Source organism: Syngnathus acus, chromosome 14 (assembly GCF_901709675.1).
Source record: "Syngnathus acus chromosome 14, fSynAcu1.2, whole genome shotgun sequence".
NCBI lineage: Eukaryota > Metazoa > Chordata > Actinopteri > Syngnathiformes > Syngnathidae > Syngnathus > Syngnathus acus.
Window position 1 is genome coordinate 787,761 of NC_051099.1, and position 20,444 is coordinate 808,204.

General features: G+C 43.2%; 2 protein-coding genes across 7 annotated transcripts in view; both read left to right on the plus strand.

The window, feature by feature from the left end:
* The first annotated feature begins 311 nt into the window (after positions 1-311).
* Positions 312-3,227, plus strand: vps26bl (vacuolar protein sorting 26 homolog B, like). Its single transcript, XM_037269385.1, has 6 exons — positions 312-697; positions 1,141-1,297; positions 1,455-1,619; positions 1,698-1,873; positions 1,942-2,084; positions 2,245-3,227. The coding sequence occupies exons 1-6, from the start codon at positions 475-477 to the stop codon at positions 2,371-2,373; spliced, it is 993 nt and encodes a 330-aa protein (XP_037125280.1). The 5' UTR covers positions 312-474; the 3' UTR covers positions 2,374-3,227.
* Positions 3,228-4,467: 1,240 nt separating this feature from the next.
* arhgap32b (Rho GTPase activating protein 32b) overlaps positions 4,468-20,444 on the plus strand; it is a 28,035-nt gene continuing 12,058 nt past the window's right edge. For 3 of the 6 annotated variants that reach the window (XM_037270461.1, XM_037270462.1, XM_037270463.1), the window contains exons 1-10: positions 8,850-9,016; positions 10,643-10,748; positions 12,337-12,434; positions 12,631-12,715; positions 17,357-17,443; positions 18,574-18,711; positions 18,956-19,048; positions 19,156-19,278; positions 19,505-19,582; positions 19,794-19,875. In XM_037270461.1, coding sequence (XP_037126356.1) covers positions 8,922-9,016; positions 10,643-10,748; positions 12,337-12,434; positions 12,631-12,715; positions 17,357-17,443; positions 18,574-18,711; positions 18,956-19,048; positions 19,156-19,278; positions 19,505-19,582; positions 19,794-19,875 — 985 coding nt within the window. In that variant the 5' untranslated portion in view covers positions 8,850-8,921. Of the gene's footprint in view, positions 4,925-8,849; positions 9,017-9,066; positions 9,091-10,642; positions 10,749-12,336; positions 12,435-12,630; positions 12,716-15,803; positions 16,439-17,356; positions 17,444-18,573; positions 18,712-18,955; positions 19,049-19,155; positions 19,279-19,504; positions 19,583-19,793; positions 19,876-20,444 lie in introns of those variants that run through there. The other 3 variants (XM_037270465.1, XM_037270464.1, XM_037270466.1) reach the window with 3 other exon arrangements.

Below are 20,444 nucleotides of genomic sequence, written 5' to 3' on the forward strand. Positions count from 1 at the left end.
GGGGGGATTGCTTGTATCATGTTGCGCATCGTTCCTATTTGGATTTCTTTCAATTACATCGACTGTTCAAGTTGGACCTCTACAGGCGCTACTCTGTAATTACATCCTCAGTTCCAAGTTGAATCCATTGAACAGCCATCCCACTCGGAGACAGCTTAGTTATTTTGTGTACGATAAAAAATTGCTATTGCATGTATTCAACAGCATCAAACATATCCTGGACCTTGCATATTTCAATTGAATATTCTGTTTGATGAGGGAAACTGAAAAGATGGGGGAACCTACTTGCGGAAGTGGTAAGAGTCCACGTGACTGTTGACGCATGCGTAGTAACTCAGTTGAAACTAGTAGGGCTAGTCAAACAACTGAGAAGCTACTTGTACTATACAAACAAACGATCGCTATATCAAGGAGCACATTTGGTTACAAATTCTATTGACGGAGAGAGAAAAAAAGCAAGCCTGACCAGCAACGATGAACTTTTTTGGTTTTGGCCAAAGTGCGGACGTCGATATAGTTCTCAATGATGCCGAAACAAGGAAGAAAGCGGAGCATAAAAGCGAGGACGGCAAGAAGGATAAATATTTCCTCTTCTACGACGGCGAGACGGTGTCGGGCAAGGTCAACGTCAACCTCAAATACCCTGGCAAGAGGCTGGAGCACAACGGAATCAAGATTGAGTTTGTTGGCCAGATAGGTAAGCCAATGGCGGTGGCCTGCACCGACCGACTGCGCGTTCGCCCCTTGCAGTCCCGCCGAGAAGTAACGTCGTCTTGACAGGCGACGGCGGACACTCACTCACAAAGTAACTTTGCAGGAGAATGTATTCAACGCCCCAATGGCTTCCGCACGCACGCACGCAGGCGGCTGGCTGTCAAAAGTGTGCCGAAAGTGTCAGGTCTCGTGACAGATGTGCTAGTTCTCGCTCACAGGTCACCTGACCGTCAACGCCATGTCCAAGCCAAATAACGTCCGGAATGTCAATTTTGCCATCATTAACTGTCATTTCTTTTCGATGGTCGACCAAATATTTCATATACCAAAGCTGGGTAATAACAGCCACATTTAGTACAATATAGTATTAGGAGTGCAGTCATATGTCAGGCAAGAAAAAAAAAAAAGAATGAAAATCTCTTTCAGAGCTCTACTACGACAGGGGAAACCACCACGAGTTTGTGTCCCTGGTGAAAGACTTGGCACGGCCAGGGGAGCTCACGCAGTCGCAGACATTTGACTTTGAGTTCACGCATGTGGAAAAGCCCTATGAGGCTTACACTGGGCAGAATGTCAAATTACGGTGAGTTGCAGTTATTTGCATTGCTGAGCCATCCAAAATGTACAACATTTAGCTGCAATTATTAAAAGTGGATGTACACTCTGCTTGATTTGAATCATGTACGGTATGTGCTTTGCCTACAGCTATTTATATTTCAAGACTAATCTTTTGCCTCCAGCTATTTCCTCAGAGCCACAGTAGGCCGCAGACTGAGCGACATCATCAAAGAGGTGGACATTGTGGTCCACACGCTCAGCACTTACCCCGACATCAACTCCTCCATCAAGATGGAAGTCGGCATCGAGGACTGTCTACACATCGAATTTGAGTACAACAAATCCAAGTATGTTTACGTTTCAGCTCAGCGACGGCGCCCGTGGCTGCTTGAAAGTGTTCTTTAGGGTGTCCGCGTCCTTTGCAGGTATCACCTAAAAGATGTCATTGTCGGCAAGATTTACTTTTTGCTTGTGCGAATTAAAATCAAGCATATGGAGATTGACATCATCAAGCGGGAAACAACTGGCACCGGGCCCAATGTCTACCACGAGAACGATACCATCGCCAAGTACGAAATCATGGACGGCGCGCCGGTCCGAGGTAATTTGAAAGGATTGTTCCACAGTGATGGATCCGTCTGCTGGTCTAACAAAGTGTGACTTGTGCAGGAGAGTCCATCCCCATCAGGCTGTTCCTAGCAGGCTATGAGATAACGCCCACCATGAGGGACGTCAACAAGAAGTTTTCAGTCCGCTACTACCTCAACTTGGTCCTCATCGATGAGGAGGAGAGGCGCTATTTCAAACAGCAGGTACACTGGTGCAACTATGGCTAAAAGTCATTCTTTTTGGCTCATGGAAACTAATATTATGAGCACCTTTGACACAATAGCAAGTGAACTGGACAAGTCAAATTCTGTGTATATGTGTAAAAAAAAAAAATATATATATATATATATTCTGGTGTTGCAGGAAATAACCCTGTGGAGGAAGAGCGATGTTGCAAGGAAGAGCATGTCTCATCAAGCCATCCTCGCCTCCCAACGATTCGAAAGCTCCTCCAACGCAGAGAAAAGCCAGGCTGATGAAAAGGACGACTAAAAAGCCCACCCCTCACTGCCGCAGCAAGTTGTGAATTTGAAAATATTTTTTTGTGCGTAGGGAATGAATGCGCTCTACTCAAATTGTACTTGCAAGTGATTGTATTCCTTTTGAAAAGCAGCCACCAAATGAGCTTTATTTTCATTTTCCTGACAAAACAAATGACAGTGTTTACTTTGGTTCGTGCGACTTAAATCTATGGTGGGTTGTCGTCAACCTGTTGGTGCACTTGAAGATACAGTCATTTGCAAACACAATGTCCCTAACATGACCTTGAATTCTTGCCAGCTGCAGCAGTGATCAACTCCTATAAATCTCACATTTATCAATGAATCATTTAATTGCTGCCTTGGAAGCCAAGCCAACTTTTATCGGCTTGAAGTTCAAGAGAAAATGAACTGAAGACGAGAGAACTGAACATTTTCATACATTCCACCAGAAAAGACTATTTATTTTTTTAATAGCATCAGATAGATATGCTGAATGCCTTACCTAGTGTAGATGTCACTTTTGATGTGACGCTTTTAAGTTGAAGGAAAATACACAATTGACAGTAAAGTCATCCAAAATTATTTTTTGACAGAAATATTTTATTCTAATGAAATAGTGATGATGCAGCGGGGTGCAAAAGTAGGTAAACAAAAAGAAAAAAAGAGGGGGGGAAAAACACGTCTACTTTTGCACCTCCTTGTATAAAGAATAAAATTTACTGTATAAAATATGTTCAAGGGTACACTGTATTAAAAGCCTTGTGGATCAGAAATATTCTATATTTACTTTACTTTTTTTCTGCTTTATCTGACCAAATGACGAATCATGTAATTAAAGAAATTGTCTGCTATCAAAAATGAAAAAAAAAAAAAATCATTTAATTTTTATTTCAGATTTCTCAAAGTGTGGGACAGCTAGAAAAACAACTGAGGGGGTTCTACGCCAAAACTAAAAGGCATTCCAAGTGTAAGCTATTTCTCTCAAGCTACAAAATGTCCCAGGGGAGGGAGGCATGTTTGACACTTTGAAAATCGATTTGCTAAATTGCTTCATCCTTTTTTGGCTTTGTTCCCATGACTTTTCACGTACTGTACCTCTCTGGATCACGCCCACCGCCTCCAATCGATCGTGTCGGCGGTCGCTTTTTGATAGTTAAGTCTTCTTTGTGCCTGAGGGTTGATTGCCAACAAAAGGTTTCGACTAAAAAGCCTGGGTAAAACTGAAAATGCATTGCTAACTTTGAAATACATATCATTAAGTAAAAAAGTTTTGTATTCCCATTCTGAAAAAGAAAAGCACCGATGTGAGAATAACTGCGCTTCTTTCATTATGGATTATATTGAAGTTCCCTATATTTTTATATTCCACATGAGTCCTTAGAGTAAAAATGGCACATTGTTGTGTTTAATTTGTGTGTGCTTATTTGCTGATTGATTTTCACTGAAAATACATTTGAGAAAAATCTGGGTCAGCTTGCCTGTGTATGTTTAGTTGTTGTGTATTTTATTTTTTTCCAGCCCTGATACAGACAGAAGCCTGTCTAATGCTGTTTGTAAAATAGTAATATTAAATTGAAATAGAATAAATGAACTATAAATGAACAAATGTGTTGTGGTTTTTTACGACATGATTTATCTGCAGACAAGTTCACCTGCCGATCTCCAAAACGTCAGTTGATGGAGCACCGGTGGAGTTTCCTTTATGAGCCACTAGAGGGCAGATTTGCGTAAAGAACAATATTGGGTCAAGCGTTCCACACGTTTCAGCAGTACACCGATGGGTTGAGCAATCCAAACTACTGTATTTACACAAGCACAGCATTGTCTTAAAAAAAGCGAGACTTTTACTTTCATGTATATCATGCGTTTCAACAAAACTTCGATAAACTTTGATTTTCCTTTATCTAAAGCGACTTATGAAGATGCATCCTTAACAAAAAAATGCCGAAATAAAATGTACCGTTCAGTTCAATTTAAAAAAAAAAAAAGGGATGAATATCAACGTTTTGTCACACTAGTGTGAAATTCTGTCGCGATTATGTTGAAGCTAGTATTTTCGACTCCCGCGAATGCAACACTGCCAGAGCGCCGCTGCTCTGCTGTGCTCCCGCTAGGAATCACTCACTTTCCTTTCCTTTCCTTTCCTTTCCTTTCCTTTCCTACTTGTGCTCCATTCACTTGCACATGGATGGACGCATTTTATTCTTCAGAAACGTGAAAACAGCGAGCTGTGAATCAAAAGGAAAAGCCCTGTTAAACCAAGAAGCTTTACGTCAAGATATATGATTTGAAAGAAATCATTTGGCTGAAAAGTGCTGCTGAGCCTCGGGGGAGTGAGTCTTTTTGTTGCTGTTGGCGCCGTCCGTCCGTCCGTCCCTTTCATTCATGGGAAACATGATAATAGTCGTTCCGTCATCGCACTTTTCGGACTAAAGCTGCGATGTGGACCCAATCGGCGCTAAGGCAAAAGAACCTGACGCAGACAGTGAAATCTAAACTCGTCTCGCCATCCGACGGGTGGTCGTCGAACGGACGCCACAGCAGGAGCAAGCTGAAGTGAGGTACTTGTGCTTCCTCTTGTGTACGCTCATGTTACCTACCAGCTTGTCACGTGGATTGTGTTTGTTCTCCATTGCAGCATATTACTTTCAGCCACTGTTTAAGGAGCAGACACAGTCAGTCAGTCAATCAGTCAGTCAGTCAGTCAGCCAGTCGAGTCTGCACATGTGAAATGGCGTGCATGTGTGAAACTAACCCCACTCACTGGCTTGGCTAATCGGATCCACCAGCAATGGGGAGAGGACCCCTTTATTTGGGCTTCTGTTCTGCTCGATCTTCTTCTTTATTGTCATTGTTGTTATTATTATGACAGTCATTTTTGTGTTCTGCTGTTCATGCTGTCTGTCGTGATGTCTGGTGGGTCAAGCAAGTACAAGGAGTATTATTAGTTTAGTTTTATATGTTGCAGTATGATTTTGCTCTACTGTAAGTTATTGCGTTTTTTAGTATTATTTTACCGATTGCAATTTAACATGGTTTTGTTTTCCAGGTTCTCTAACAGCAGCAAATGATTCATTTGTATGACAAAAACAAGATTTATTCGACAGGAATGTTTTAGTCTTGTAAGTTAGGCTCAACTATTTGTGGAGCCCTTTAAAACAACTATCGCTGCATGCAAAGTGCTGTCCGTGAAGCAAAGTCGTACAACAAATGAGACAGTTGAAAGTAATAAATGAATAACAGAAACAACAGTAAAATACCAACATTTCTGAGTCTGGAGATAAGTAAAAAACAAAACAAAACAAAAAACAATTAAGCCATAAATACTGTGTATCATGAATGAGGTGAAGAAATCATATATTTCTATTGGACATTCTCTTATCAAATGATCGGACTTTTAAATACGTCCCTGGATCTCTGAGCGAGTGTGTTATTTGATCCAAAATTCTTCAGGCTTCTTTTTCATAGCATATTAAATTAGGGCTTCATCAAATATACACCCAGGCCTTTAATTCTTATTTAACTACCGTAATTTTCGGACTATAAGTCGCGGTTTTTTTCATAGTTTGGGTGGGGGGGCGACTTATACTCAGGAGCGACTTATATACATATATGTTTTTTTTCACTTTTTTGGGCATTTTATGGCTGGTGCGACTTATACTCCGGTGCGACTTATAGTCCGAAAATTACGGGAGTCAGATACAAATACAGAAATGATCTGCTTCAGCATTAGGAAATGCCTAGCTTAAAGGCATGCCGTTGCAAGCAAAAACATTTCAAGAGGACAAAGTGTTTGCCAAATATTTCCCTGGTGCAACTCTTCATAGCTGGTGAGACAGATTCATGACTTAATGGATCCAACCTGCAGTGTCAAGTCAAGTCAAGTTTATTTGTATAGCCCTAAATCACAAGCAGTCTCAAAGGGCTTCACATCGACACAAATTGACAATTAATCTGATCTTAAGTTCCCAAATGTGCATAGCACTTCTGCCATGATTGCAGCAATAGTTGAGGAGCCACGCACGCTTCATCAGTTTTTGTTTTGCTGTCTGGGTCACGGTTCAGTATGTTCTCGGTGTAACTGCGGTGCTTTTTTTTTTTTTTCTTCTCTCCCCTGAGAGCCATGTTAGCATTCCAAGCATGTTGAAGCTTGATGTGATTCAATTCCACCCTTTAGTTGAATGTGTCACTTTGATCTGGAGTTATTAATCCTTCAGTCTGTACTTTGCGGCAACATTTACTCGTCTCGTCTTGTTATTAAAGTTACGCGGCCGTGTTTGCATACATCCAAAGATGCCGTTTGCTGCTCACGTCCCGATTGGCTGAAAAGCAGACGAAACATTCCCCCAAATTCATGTGGACAACTACAGTTTGCTTTTTGTGATGTGATGAATTTTTTTCCCAAATGGTCTTTCTAGTCTTTCTTTTCGACACAAAAGTGGCCAATCTCTGAAAGCTTTCCTTGTCTGTCTCTGTGTTGGAGGCCATACACAAATCCAGCCTTGACCTCTGACCCCAGGCTTTGGATACTGCTGCATTGTGAGGGTCTTGGCATGCACTGCAGTTCCTTTGCTCACGCTCTTTAATTGTGCCAAGCGGCCGGGCTGTCTTCAGACCTTCTCCTCTCCGTGCAAGAGTCTTTGCAAAGGCAGTGTGAAAAAGCATCTCCCGCCTGCCCGTGGCCTCAGAGGGGGTGCCGTGACATTCCCAAAAGAGTTGCCAGTTTCCCATAAACAATCCTGGCATTGACACAGACGCTGATTAGGAAATTGTCAAGGTATCCCCCCCCCCCCCAGTGGTGGCTGAATGAGATCAGGATTCAACAAAATGGTGTCCATTCATGACTTGGCCTGGCAACGACTTTTGTTAGTAATTGAAATCACCAGCATTCAGGCGCTCATTGATTTTTTGGAACGAAACAACATCATGTTCGACCATGTAAAAAGTCTTGAGAACATTTGAAACACTCTAATTATGCAAGTTCCTTTTGGACCAAGCAAAATGAGTTCTTTTAAAACAAAAAAGTGCAACTATAGCCATTCAAGTATGCTTTCCTTGTATAAACAAATGGTGGATTGAATATGAATGCATAATCATGTTTTTTTTTGACAATTATGCCAACTTTGTAATCCTGAAGAATAGAATGACAATAGGATATAATAAATGCTTTAGAATGTTTACCTTGTGTTGCCTTGTATTGGCTGTCACAAGATTGACGCTTTTTGCTCTGCATTATTACAACTCGCTGGCCCTTACATGACTTTTTAAATCTCATAAGCTCTGCTCGTCATAAAATCCACATTTAAAGGGCAGTTAAGGAGATTTTATGAACAGTTTTTTTATTTTATTTCAACTCTCCTAGTGTATGAATGTTTCCTTGCTACGTAATTCTTCGTGTAACCTGAAATGCTTCTATAGGGGCACTTTAAAGAAAGACGGCGGGCGGGCGGGCGGGCTGGCCTTGCTAAGTAGAGTTGTCTAGTTGCTCGCTAGTTGGACCATCCAGTGGCCTCATTACTATTGTGTGAATTAGGTTGATGGGTGTCATGATGCATTCGGGTCAATGTTTCATGCCAATCGTGTTGTAGCACTCGGCAAATATTGGATTTCTACCTGAAATCTTTTTTCGAAACAATTCTTCCTTGCACATGCCGAAAAAGCTATTGTACAGAGAAGTTTCCAGCTATCAGCAAATAGCAGGAGTTCCATGAAAGCAAATCCTAGTCCTGTGAGACATCTTAACTAAACAAGGCAGCAAATGGAGCATGTTAATGACATGCAAAGAGCATAGCTACGCAACTGAAGACTTGTCGGGCAAGTCTCGTATGTTTACACAATACGTGTGGTTACGTCATGGCTGAGTTTATGGAGTCAAGTGACAGTTGCCTATTTTGTGATCATCACACAGCTCAATAAGAAGAAGCAGCTGCTGCTTTACTGTGTTGTATGTGGATCCTCTCCTCCCACGCTTCTCGCTCCTCGCCCGCCCGCCCGCCCCCTCCCTCCCCTCCTTGGCGTGTGCAATGCATCGTCATTGATGATGAGGAAAACCGGCATAGGCTTTTCCCTCTTTATACGTGCACAGAAATTCCCAATTGTTTTTTGAGATCATTCCATTTGTACGCAGCAGGCTGCTAGAAATCATTTGGTCAAAGATCGAGAGAGGCACGTCAGGCACTACCGAGCTGTGCGGCTAATATGTCTGTTTAATTGTTGATTGATACGCTGGCAGAACTCTGCATGTGAGGAAAGCAAGAGGAATGATTGGATGCATATGCTTTTCTATCATTTCAACACAAATGACACTTTGCCATGTTGTGCGTCTGTCACAATGGTGGACACCCCCCGGCTTTCCTTCTTGCGTCTATATCGATGATTTATTTGATCTCATCTGTCTTTTTCCCTCCCTCTTTTCTCTCTATTGCTCCCCCTGCCATTTTTCTGGCAGCCAGGCAGGCAAGCAGGCAAGCAGGCTGCACATCTCTCTCCCTCTCTCTCTCTCCCTCTCTGGACTTCTCTGGCAGGCAGGCAGGCTCCACATTGCGGTGAGTCAGTATCATGGAGGCAGGCAGCGGGGCTGCCGCAGCGGTGGGGAGTGCAGCACTTGGACTGCTGGGAGCCACATCCACGTCCAGCCTTGACATCTCGGACAGGTAGGGCCACACGCAGCACCAACTCGAGTGAAGCTACCGCCGTTGCGCAACTTAGGAGAGGACCACACCTAAAGGTTAGGCTTAGTTTGCTTGGTGGCTGTCACAAGTGCTCATAGGATTGAGAAGCAGATGTCAGCTTTCTGTTTGTGTGCTTGTGCGGGCTGGGCTGGGCTGTGAGTGTTGATGACAGCAGAGGGTGTTATTTGGAATTTGTATGGCTCAAGGAGAAATGATAGCAATATCTGCATGCAGGGGAGGAGGTTGCTCCACACACATGTAGCTGAATTAGTCGAATGAATTTGCACCGTCACCATCACCGCCACATCCCTTCAAGCAACTATTTGTCATCTTCTTTTGAATGCAACTAGCAGCTCAATTACCAGCGTCTCTATTGACAGCCCAAGTGTATTAGCTTTCAGCTAGTTACGTCATTGCTACACCAACACCTCGATATGCTCCGTGCACTGTCATCACGCGTGCAACCTCGAGCCTTGCCCAAATGCTTTATTGCTCGCACGCAAATTCAAGGACATTTTGGCCCAAATACTGTTGGCAAAAGGGGCTAGTGAAATTCTTCTGGTTTGTTTGTGGGCACATGCTTTGGAGGCATTTTCATTCACTACTGTGTGCACGTGGGATATGGTCACATCCAGATGACATTTCATGCCCAACTAAGCTCAGCTCTCTTTTGAAATCTATTTCCTTTTGACAAACCTCACTTAGTTTCAACCAATGACTGCATATTGGTCTATAAAACAGACCTACAATCCTTCTTCTTCTGTAAATGCCAATCTGAATATCAGTCTGTAGTTTGATGGAGCTCAGTCCCCACCTGCTCTCAGCACATTGTTACAACAGTCCTGAACTAAGTCGAAATCCTGCCCCGGGGTTACCATGGCAGCAGTAGCTTAGCATACATTAAATAGTCGTTCAGCATTATGACAAAAAATGAAGGTTTAAGGGGGGATGAATGGGACGGGGTCAAGGTGCAGGATGTCATGTTCCAATACCTTCATCAGCATTCTAACATGCAATCCAATGAAAGCGGTAGTTTCTAATGTGCACACAGGACTCAATTGTATTGAATGGGTCAGTGCATTTCCATAAAATGGCACAAGTTTTTGGGAGTTAAAGCTGATCTTTTTTTTTCTGCTGGCCTTCTGTAGCTGCTGCGGCAGCAGATGGGCTCCATTGAAAATGAATGAGGGGGCTGCGCTGCGTTAGCATGGCCGAAGGCAGTTTTGCTGCATCAACAAAAAACGCTCCATATAATCCCTCTTTTTACTTCAAAACTAGTTCATATCACAGAGGAGCTTCTATTTGCATTCAGTGCTCAGTAATCTGGGTTAAATAACCTAGTAAACTGTGGCATACACAAAACCCACACGTCAACTTCAAATGACTTGTGCTGCATGAATTCAGGTGTAGACAGACACAGGCAAGCAACACGAAAGAATTTCATTCCCCGAGATTACTTCTGAGTAAACAAACATGGCGGACAAAGGAGCGACACTTTTTGGTTTGTTTGTTTGTTTATAGCAGGGGGGGGGAGTGCATCTGCAACATTGCTTTACTCATGTCACATTTTTGATGGTAATGATTGTTGTGTTTGATGCACGCACGCAGGGGCCTTGGACTTGGACGACATCTGGAGGACGACGATACAGTGCCTGAACTGGCTCACATTCATCCCAGAGAGAGACCTGACTGGGAAGAGACAATTAGTGCCATGGTTAGACACTCAAATAAACACACACACACACTCCGTTCGTCATGATGGTGTTTTGAGCTGTGGGTCGTATCCTTGGTCCTATTTTATTGAGAAAGAAAAGATGCCGTCTAAAGAGACAATGTGTGCTCTGCTGCTTGAAACACTAGCACGCATGGAAGATGATAGCTAGCTAACTGATGCGTTGCTGCTCTTTGCACAAATATTTATCGACTTTTATTCTCATTTCATTATTTCAACAAGGTCCATCCTGGAGAGAAAACACCAAAGATACGTTTTTTGTCAAATACACCGCCAATCGTTTTTTTCTAGTCTCAGGTTTGGGTTTGACTTCTTGCAAAAGTATGGTGAAAATGAGGCCGTCTCCATGGTAACCTGCAGACGTGCGTTGTTGGAATCCAATGCCTTCTTTGACTGGGCAAGAGGGAGAGAATCAACTAGCACACCGTGCTAATGAATATTGGATTTAGAGGCCTTTTCCGTCTACTTGTCTTGATTCAACATTTTATAGTGCACTTAGTCTCGACCAGAGTAACTTCCATTATTCATGTCTCTGGTGGTTAAAGGAAGTGACAAGAAACGCTCAGCAACTGTTAACTGTCACGTCCGACCCCTAACACGGTGTTGCTCATGATTAGGCCTTTGCTGTTTTTCCACTTTCTTAAATTGTCATTCTTTTTTTAACCATAGATGAGCAATTGCAGTTATTTTCAATGAAATGATTGTTTTTTAATACTGGGATATGGTTAGGCACTTAAAATGGTCCTGGATAAAAGACCTTTTTTTTTTTTTCCTCTCTCAACATGACCAATTCATTTAAAAAATGCCCACACCTTTCCGACTTAGTGGGCCTTTGTCGGAGTAAGATGGAGTGCAGCGCCAGTGAACAAGTAGGTCATTTGCTCCATGTGGGCTGCTGGACACATCCAGTCAGCTGCTACCAAAAAGAAAAGATGAGTGTGCTAGCAATATCTTGATTTTTTTTAAAAGTGAAGACAATTTGCAATTTTAGTACTGACATGAATTGGATTTGTCTTCGCGGGCCACACAAAAAGGTGTGGCGGGCCGTATCTGGCCCCCGGCCGGCCGCGAATTAAACGTGATGTCATCTACAGTATATCTTCCATGGATTTAAATGGACATGTAAAGTGCCAACACGGGGGCCATTTTGCCGCTCAGATGTTTGGTTTTCAGGTCAACACCTAATTCACTAATCCAACGCTCGGACTAAAATGTGCTGGCGTTGCCAGATAATGCAAGCGTGGGCTCTCTGGTGCGCACACGCTATCTATCAGCTATGCTGGAAGGTAAAGAAAACACACGGCTTAGCTTTAGAAGAATTGGAGGCGTTGCGCGTGGGTGGCTACACTTCTATATACGGTTCTCCGAGCGGGGAATTGGTTCTCAGGCATTGCTGTGGAGGTTCCGAACGTTGGGCTAAGTTTCAAAGTAGATGTGTCATGACCATATGCAAATGCCATCAACAGTTTTGAAGCATGCAATGGGAAAGTGCGCTGCCGACGTTCTGAGCACAAACGACGCTGAGCCATTTGAAGGTCATCCCGACTGAATTTGTCTTGTGAAATTTCAGGCAAGAAGCGCCGAGTTCCCCGAGATGCGGAGCGAGCCGCTCGTGCGCTCGTCGTGCGGCAGCAGCACAGCCAGCATGAAGGTCAAGAATGTGAAGAAGTGAGTAGACACAACAGCCTACTATCTATCTATCTATCTATCTGCCTCCGTTCTTTGTTTTAATCATGCGTCTGCATGGCTTCTCGCATTCTATTTCTATCTGCAACCTCTTATTACTTTCACTGTATGCACTCAACTAAACTCTGTGTTTTACTCTCGAGCGTTCTGACTGACCATATGCTGTTTTTTCATGTAGACTTTGCTTTACCAAGGGCCACTTTCCCAAACTGGCAGAATGTGCTCATTTCCATTATGAAAATGTGGACTTTGGCACGATACAGGTAATGTCATTTTGCTTATTACTCTCACAATCATATTTGTGTCACAATTCATTGTGAAAGGAAAAAAATCGGATTAAGATTGAAGCTGTCCGAATGAATCCACTTTTGCTATTTTGTCAGACTTTGTCAGCGGCTTCACCGCTTCTGGGCGGAAGCCAGTAGGGGGCAGCATTCAGCTAATTTGCTGTTACTTGAGAGCGCTTCACCTGCAGCATCATTGTTGCTGTCATTTGGGGGACAGAATTGTGTGTTTTAAGTGGCAGTTAATGGTTGACATAGTGCATTCCTGGGCAATTTTGCTGATGTGATTTTGCAAAGGTTGCAACTGCCCCCCACTGTGTTACGAACTCTGTGTTTTAAAGAGTACGTATTGTCAAATTTCTGCCTACTACGTGACAAATTTAATGACATTAGCCTCTGTTGTCCGTACATTCTGTTCTCCAACTAACTCTTGCCGTACACGTAGTTATATTTGACTGACAAGCCAGGACAGAGGCACTAGACTATGGTATTTCTCCTCTTTGCAATCAGCGATTCCCTCCGAAAAGAAAAATGAATTCAGAGCTCTGTCTGTCTGTCTTTTTGTTGAATTTTGAAGCCACTGAAAGGAACTGTTTATGTAACGACTGAATGAGTCAAGCCTCTGCATGTGATTCAGCCAAAGATGTGCTTTGCTTCAGAACACATGTCTATTATGTTTACCCTGAATTTGGATAACAGATGTGGAAGGAAGTGCCATTTTTTTCACCACACCATTCCATTATGACAGCCCGAGTTTTTTTCTTTTTGTGCTGCATGCATGCAGCAGCTAATTAAGAGCGACACCTTGGTCAGCCTACCTTGTGGAGCAGCCCCCCCCTGGTGTGGTGCTGCATGGCCGATGCATGCCTTGCATCTGACGTGACAGGTTGTCTGCGCTCTTACCGGCCATCCATCCTTCTATCGATCTTCTCCTCCCTCATCCCATTGGCTGAGCAACACGACCACATGGTCCCCCCCCGACACACACACACAGAAGACCAAGGGGTGACGCAAAGGAATGAATTCCCTTCCTTCCCCAGTGAGATCCAATCCATCAACTGTGCCGTGTTGCAGTGAGGCTCGCGCACAGCCAGCCTTGCAAACGCCAATTGAAGCCAAAGGTCAAACACGATCTGATTGCTTTTAACTCTCGATTGTTGAGTCTATCAGCGTAGACAAAGCAATGTCGGGCTATTGCCTAGCAATAAGATGATGTTGAGCCCCTGTCACATGTTCTCACAAAAGAGATCTGTGGATTTTTGTTTGTTTGCTAAGGATGATGTAACTGTTTCGAGCCAGCCAGCACGGCCCCGCTTGGAGAAAACAAAAGAGCAGTTGGCGTGCACTCATTCTCACCCCCCTCCTTTCCATGTTGCCATCCCTTTGATTGTGAATGCTTTGGATTTCTCTCATGCAATCTGAGGATTGAGGAAGGCTCAAGTGAAAATGAAGGGGTGTAATTGATTATCAAATTAATTGATTTATATTATTTTTAGTATATATGATTGTTATATTTGATTTGTTATATTTGTATGATTTTTTTTTATTTGGATAAACGTTCAATTGTTTTGATCCTTTTTTCAATCAATAATTGTCTATACCTGAATTTCAGCTTCTCTACAGTAATTAGTGTCCGTTTTTTGTAGCCCTCCATGAAACGGAGCCAATTACCTTTGTGTCGAATCGAAATCAGATATTTGCTTTTAATTTTGAAAACAACGACCAACATTTTTGCCAACATGTTACGAAGTAAGCCGGAAAGCCAATCATCATTAATTCACGTTTGTGCATTTTCTGCTCGGTCGGTCTGATTCACAGATTTATCAATGAAATAATTGATAGATTAACTAATGATTCAAATAAAAAAATGGTTAGTTGAGGCCTCTTTGATTATTCATCATTGGAAGCACAGGCATAAATGTGATATTTTGGCTGTTTAATAGGCCAAAATATTTTCCAAGCAATACCAGGAGAGAAGTATAAATAATGGGTTCTGTCTATGATCCAAAGATCTTTCTCTCTCAAGGCCATGCGCATCTGCCCTTCCATGATCTTCCCAGGATTTGGCCACTCAACTGACGCCCAGCTGGTCAATAAGAAACCACTGGTGCAAAAAAAAAAAAATCCCCCATTGTTTATTTTGACATTTTCCAAAGTTTTGTTTTGATCTTCAATTAAATGTAAACTTCCTTAAATGCAGGCAGGCAGGCAGGCAGCCACGCAGGCAGGCAGGCAGCCACGCAGGCAGCCACGCAGGCAGCCACGCAGGCAGGCAGCCACGCAGTCAGGCAGCCACGCAGTCAGGCAGGCAGGCAGCCACGCAGGCAGCCACGCAGGCAGGCAGCCACGCAGGCAGCCACGCAGGCAGGCAGCCACGCAGCCACGCAGGCAGGCAGGCAGGCAGGCAGGCAGGCAGGCAGGCAGGCAGGCAGGCAGGCAGGCAGGCAGGGAGGTGCCTGTCCCAAAAATGTTGCTTGTGCCTGCGTATGTAATCTAGTGGTGAGTCTTTTAGTCTGTGACAGATGTTTTGCTGAAATAGAGTAGACTGTGTCTGAAAAGCTTAGCGGATATCTTGTAAGATATCCATGTCTGACGTATTACATTTTCTGAATGTCACATTACACGCTTGGCTACTGAGACAGAATCACTTGAATATTTGATAAAAGACCTGCAAGTATTGCTTTTTTTTTTCTTCATGTTTTGAGTTATGCCTACTTGCGGTTTCCTTCATTCTTGAAATACTGTATCTGAGAGGTCAGGTCCCTTTTTTTTTTTGGAATATATAATAAACTGTATCTCTTCAAGCCATCGCTGAGCATTGGCGAGTAAATCTAACTGGGTCAACATTGGATTAGCATTTTGATATTCTCAAACAGATTGGTGCTCAAGAATAATTAGATTTACCTGCGGCCACTCAAATCAAAGTCACATGCTGGAGCAATTTCCCTGTATATCTTTTATTGTGAAAGGGACAAATGCAGTTTTTCTTTTTCTCTTCACCCCCATGTACCTCCTGCCCCCTTCATGTCCCTGTTCTTTCTGGCTCTCTCTCTCCCTCCATCCTCTCTCTTTGTCCCGGCCGGCCAACCAGGGAGAGGAAGATGAGGACACAAGGAGGGGGAGGGGTGGAGTAAGTCCTATGTCAGACAGGGTTGAAGAAGAGGAGGAGGAAGAACGGAGAGAGAGAGAGAGAATAGCGTGGGGGATTGTGAACACGCGTGGCAGAATCTGCAGAGAAAAGAGCCGCAAAGTTTTGGACTCTCTCTTTCATTTCTGTTGCTGATTGAATGTAGTGGCCACTCAGTATGATTGTTTTTGACAAGAACGCCCAAAAGCAAAGGAAAGAATCAGGATTGATGGTCACAATGGCAGGATGGCTGCCGGCGGGCGCCAAATGAAGGAGATGAAAGCTGTCCTGTTGAGGAATCTACCATTTAAACATCACCTTTACAAGCTGCAAGTATTCCTTTTGCCAGTGTTGTGGAGAGCTAGTCTTGAACGTCCTCCTGCCCATTGGAATTGCGCGCCTGAAACTGGACTCTGTGGGACGGTATGAGAAAAAGAGACTGGAGACAGGTGTTGGGCAGTAAAGGAGGGGGAACGTGGCGGTGTGAATCTCCACTGCACCAACGAGAAGGAAGGAAGGAAAGAAAGTGTGACAGCTAACATGGCCAACACATGAAATGCACATTTGACATTGCTGTGAGTACTCAAGTGTGTCTGTTGTTTTTCCTATTTTTTATGATGAGCAACATGGTCTTGCTATTTTATGGATGTTATGCGTATTGATCGATAAGCGTGACTTTATTGTACCTAAGATGGAGTGACTCAAGATGAAAGGTGGATATGGTTTCCAGAATGCGAGTGCTACTTGTGCTGGAGCACTCAGTGGCAAGCCTATCGTGTTATTTCCATTGGAGATCAAATTGCTGTTTTGAGCGCTCTTGTGTTTATGGTTTCCTGCACCGCTGGAAATTTCCGTGTATCTTTAGAAGAACTTTTAATAGCATGTGCTTTTAGGGCGCAGCTGTGAGGCAACCTGCTGCCTTTTTTCGAGGTAGGTAGGCACAAAGATTTGAATGCAGGGCTGACAACTGTCATTTTGGACATTTTAGCCTTCAAGTGCTCATATAGTTGACATACCAGGAGCAACTTTTGGAAGGAAAGTGAAATTGCTGCCAGAGCGTATCACGCTCACTCGCAGTGGTATTTTCCTTCCAGCGAGCGCCTTGATTCTGTTTGGGAGTGAAAGCAGGCCAAGAAGGATTAGACGGAGCCAAAATCATTTGAAACAAGAAAAGTGGAACTGATTTGAACTTGTCGTCTTTGTTGAGAAGAACCTTTTTACAAGCTTTGTCTCTTTGTAGCCACGAAATATTGGACATGGCTTTTACTCTCATCTTTTGAAAAGCATTTCTCAAAGCATCACACCAGAAGAAAGTAGAAAAGAAAATCCTTTTGAACAGAAAAAGTCAAGCTGATGAGGGACCACTGGGGAATTTAGCCGCTCCCTTCTGATTAAGACGTAATATTCAAAGTGAGGGACCCCCGTTAGCGTGACACCACATCTTATTAACGTCAATCAAAACCTGAAATGCTCATTACTGTGTTGTCTTTCAGTTGTCTCTTGGCGATGAACAGAGTGAAGTTACGCGCAACAGCCAAGAGTCCAAGGAGCTTGTGTACTTGGTTCATATTTCCTGCCAGGTGAGCTTGTCCTCATAAACAATGACACAATTGACACTAACATAGAAAAAATCATCCAAGGGATTTAAATTCAGAATGACTGAAATAGTTCACAACCCTTTAAAAATATAAAAATTGGTAAAGGCCAAGCACTCTATGTGGCCGCCGCACTGTGACAATCACTAGGGCTGAAATGTTTACGAGTTCCAGGTCAGTTTCTTGAGTTTCCAACAGAGCATACTTTGTGGTGTAGTCTCTTGACTTCATTATTTAGAATGATCCAAAAACTGAATTATTATGGATAGAAGCTTGGTTTCATGTGCTAGCCTTCATCTTCCCATGTCCCAGTTGAACGTGGTTACATTTCTGTTTACACGGCATGTGCATACTAAATGAACCCAAACAAACAGACGTACTCCAGCTGCAGAGTAGCTTTGCCCTTATTTCCTCTGTTGACATTTTTTTTATTCCAACCGCAGAAGGTATTGCTTTTCCTTGTCCTTGAAAATGACACACAAGTATGTAGTTGGAAATTCCATCTAGTACTTCAAGCCACTGGAAATATTTGCAATCATCCTTTATATGAAAAGAGACTGCAAATAGTTCCGTTTCGATTTTGAATAGCAATATTGATTGGTGCAGCATAGTTTAGTTGTGTGGATGGTAACTGGATTCCCAGTATGAAAGTGGGGCAGGCAGTAAAGCTTAATGTGTGTTCACTGAGCCTACGGAGACTTTTCAGCCCCGCCAAAAGAATCAGTGGCTTGAGTGCTGTGCTGAAATCTCAGTGCTCAGATTTTGGCCCCAGTACACACAAACTTTTTCAGGCCACAAGATTCTCTCACTTGGTTAGGCAATTTGGAGCTTTGCCTTAGTTGGCGTTGAAAGAGACAAGAAAAATGGAATGGCAGTGATGACGCTAACCTTAGCCTCTGCTAACATGCATGTTTTCGGAATGCGGGAGGAAGTGCCGCAGGAAAAGTGGAGCTGTGATTCAAAAAACCCTCAAAACTCAGGCAGATGTGCTTACCACAAAGGCCCACTGTGCAGCTTTCCACAATGTTCGAAAATAAATGAAATTGGTCAGGTAGCTTTTGTCACGCCCAAATGAATCATTACTCCACTCTCACACGATGTTTTCTTTTTTTCAGGGTCGAAGCTGGATTGTGAAGCGTAGCTATGAGGATTTCCGTGTGTTGGACAAGCACCTGCACCTTTGCATATACGACCGTCGTTTCTCCCAGCTGCCTGAGCTGCCAAGATTTGACACTTTGACTGATCAAGCAGAGGTGAGCTCCGTGCATGCGGACTGGAAAGAACCCCTTCCAAGGATGTCGCATGACACTCTTAAACCTTTTCCAGAAACTCCATTTTACAGTTGTAGTGTTCCAACAAACTGAGTCAGAGTCATAAACAGAAAGAAATGTCCCTCTATTTAGTAAGCTTTCAGCTGATGACAAAAAGTGTTTTTGTTTTGGTTTGTTTGGTTTTTTTCATTTCAAACTTCCTCTTTAATTGTTCCTTCCATGTTAGTCTGTTTCCCAGATGTTGTTGGGTTACCTCTCCCGGCTTTCAGCCATTGCTGACAACAAGATCAACTGTGGGCCCGCCCTCACGTGGATGGAGGTACATAGTACACACTTTCCTCATTGAGATGATGTGGAAGGAAGTTGACTCAGCACTTATTGTGTTCATCGCCTTTATATCCCTGACTCAATCGACACTGTTTGCAGGTTGACAATAAAGGTAATCATCTTTTGGTACACGAAGAGTCATCCATCAACGTGCCGGCAATCGCAGCTGCCCATGTGATCAAGCGCTACATTGCGCAGGCTTCAGACGAGCTGTCCTTTGAGGTGACACCCATACACAACGCTCAATGGCTCTCTCAGACTGTCTGACAGCGCACAAAGAATGCATTCCATTCCACTTTATAGTCCTCAAGAGAGCAAAAAAAAAAACCCACTGGAAACTAGTTGCCTCTTCCAGGAGCCGTGCTCAATTTTACAAACGCAACAAGTGAAATGAAACCAGAGAATCCAGTGGTTCTACTGGGTTCTGAGCCTTTTCTCTTGCCTTCAGGTTGGTGACATTGTTTCAGTCATTGACATGCCTCCGAAAGAAGACACCACATGGTGGAGGGGGAAGCACGGCTTTCAGGTGTGTTAGCATTTGCCTCGTCTGCTTTTCTTGATGGCCAATGAGGAAGCAAAGTTTTGAATTAAGGCGAAATGGACCCAAGCCCACAAGAATAAAGTTCACATTTTTTGCGATGGTTTGACTTTTTTTTTTTTCTTTTTTCTATTTACAACTCAGCCATTAGTGCTCTAAGTCTGATTTTGTTTTTGTTTTGTGCCTTCTCTCCCTCCAGGTTGGCTACTTTCCCAGTGAGTGCGTGGAGCTCATAAACGATAAAGTGCCACAGTCCATGAGCAACTCGGTGCCAAAGCCAGGTAGTGTTTGCCCTTTACTTTCAAAGCATTGAGTGAAATGTTGTCGGAAGGAAGCAATGGTTCACGGCAGTTGAGCGATAAGGCTGGCTTTTCGGGGAGTAGTTTGTTTCAACTTTTTATTTTTGACTCAGCACTTTGTATGCCTAATCTAGTTGTATAGAAGCCAATAAACATGTCAAAAATATGACTGGAATATTCAAATACATATGTAACAAATCTTGAGCACGATATTCTGCCAAGGATGGACTGCACATTTTTTTGTACTTGTAAATTTCAACACCAAAGGCTGATTGATGATGACTTTAATTCACAAGAATCTGGCTGGCCTTGGAATGAGACGATTGCAGCTGGCTGCTAACCACCAGAAAGAAGCATAAAGCGCCTGATGAATCAGAAATGCTTCTCATGAGCTTGTAGTCCGTCCGATGTGGCGCATGGACAACACACAAGTGAATATTTCAATTGATGTCTGCACATTCTCCAACTTTGGTTGGAGCAACACTGTGTGTTTGGGTTCTCTTGCATGCACATGGTACATTGATTTTTTTCGAAACTCCGCTGCTACCGAA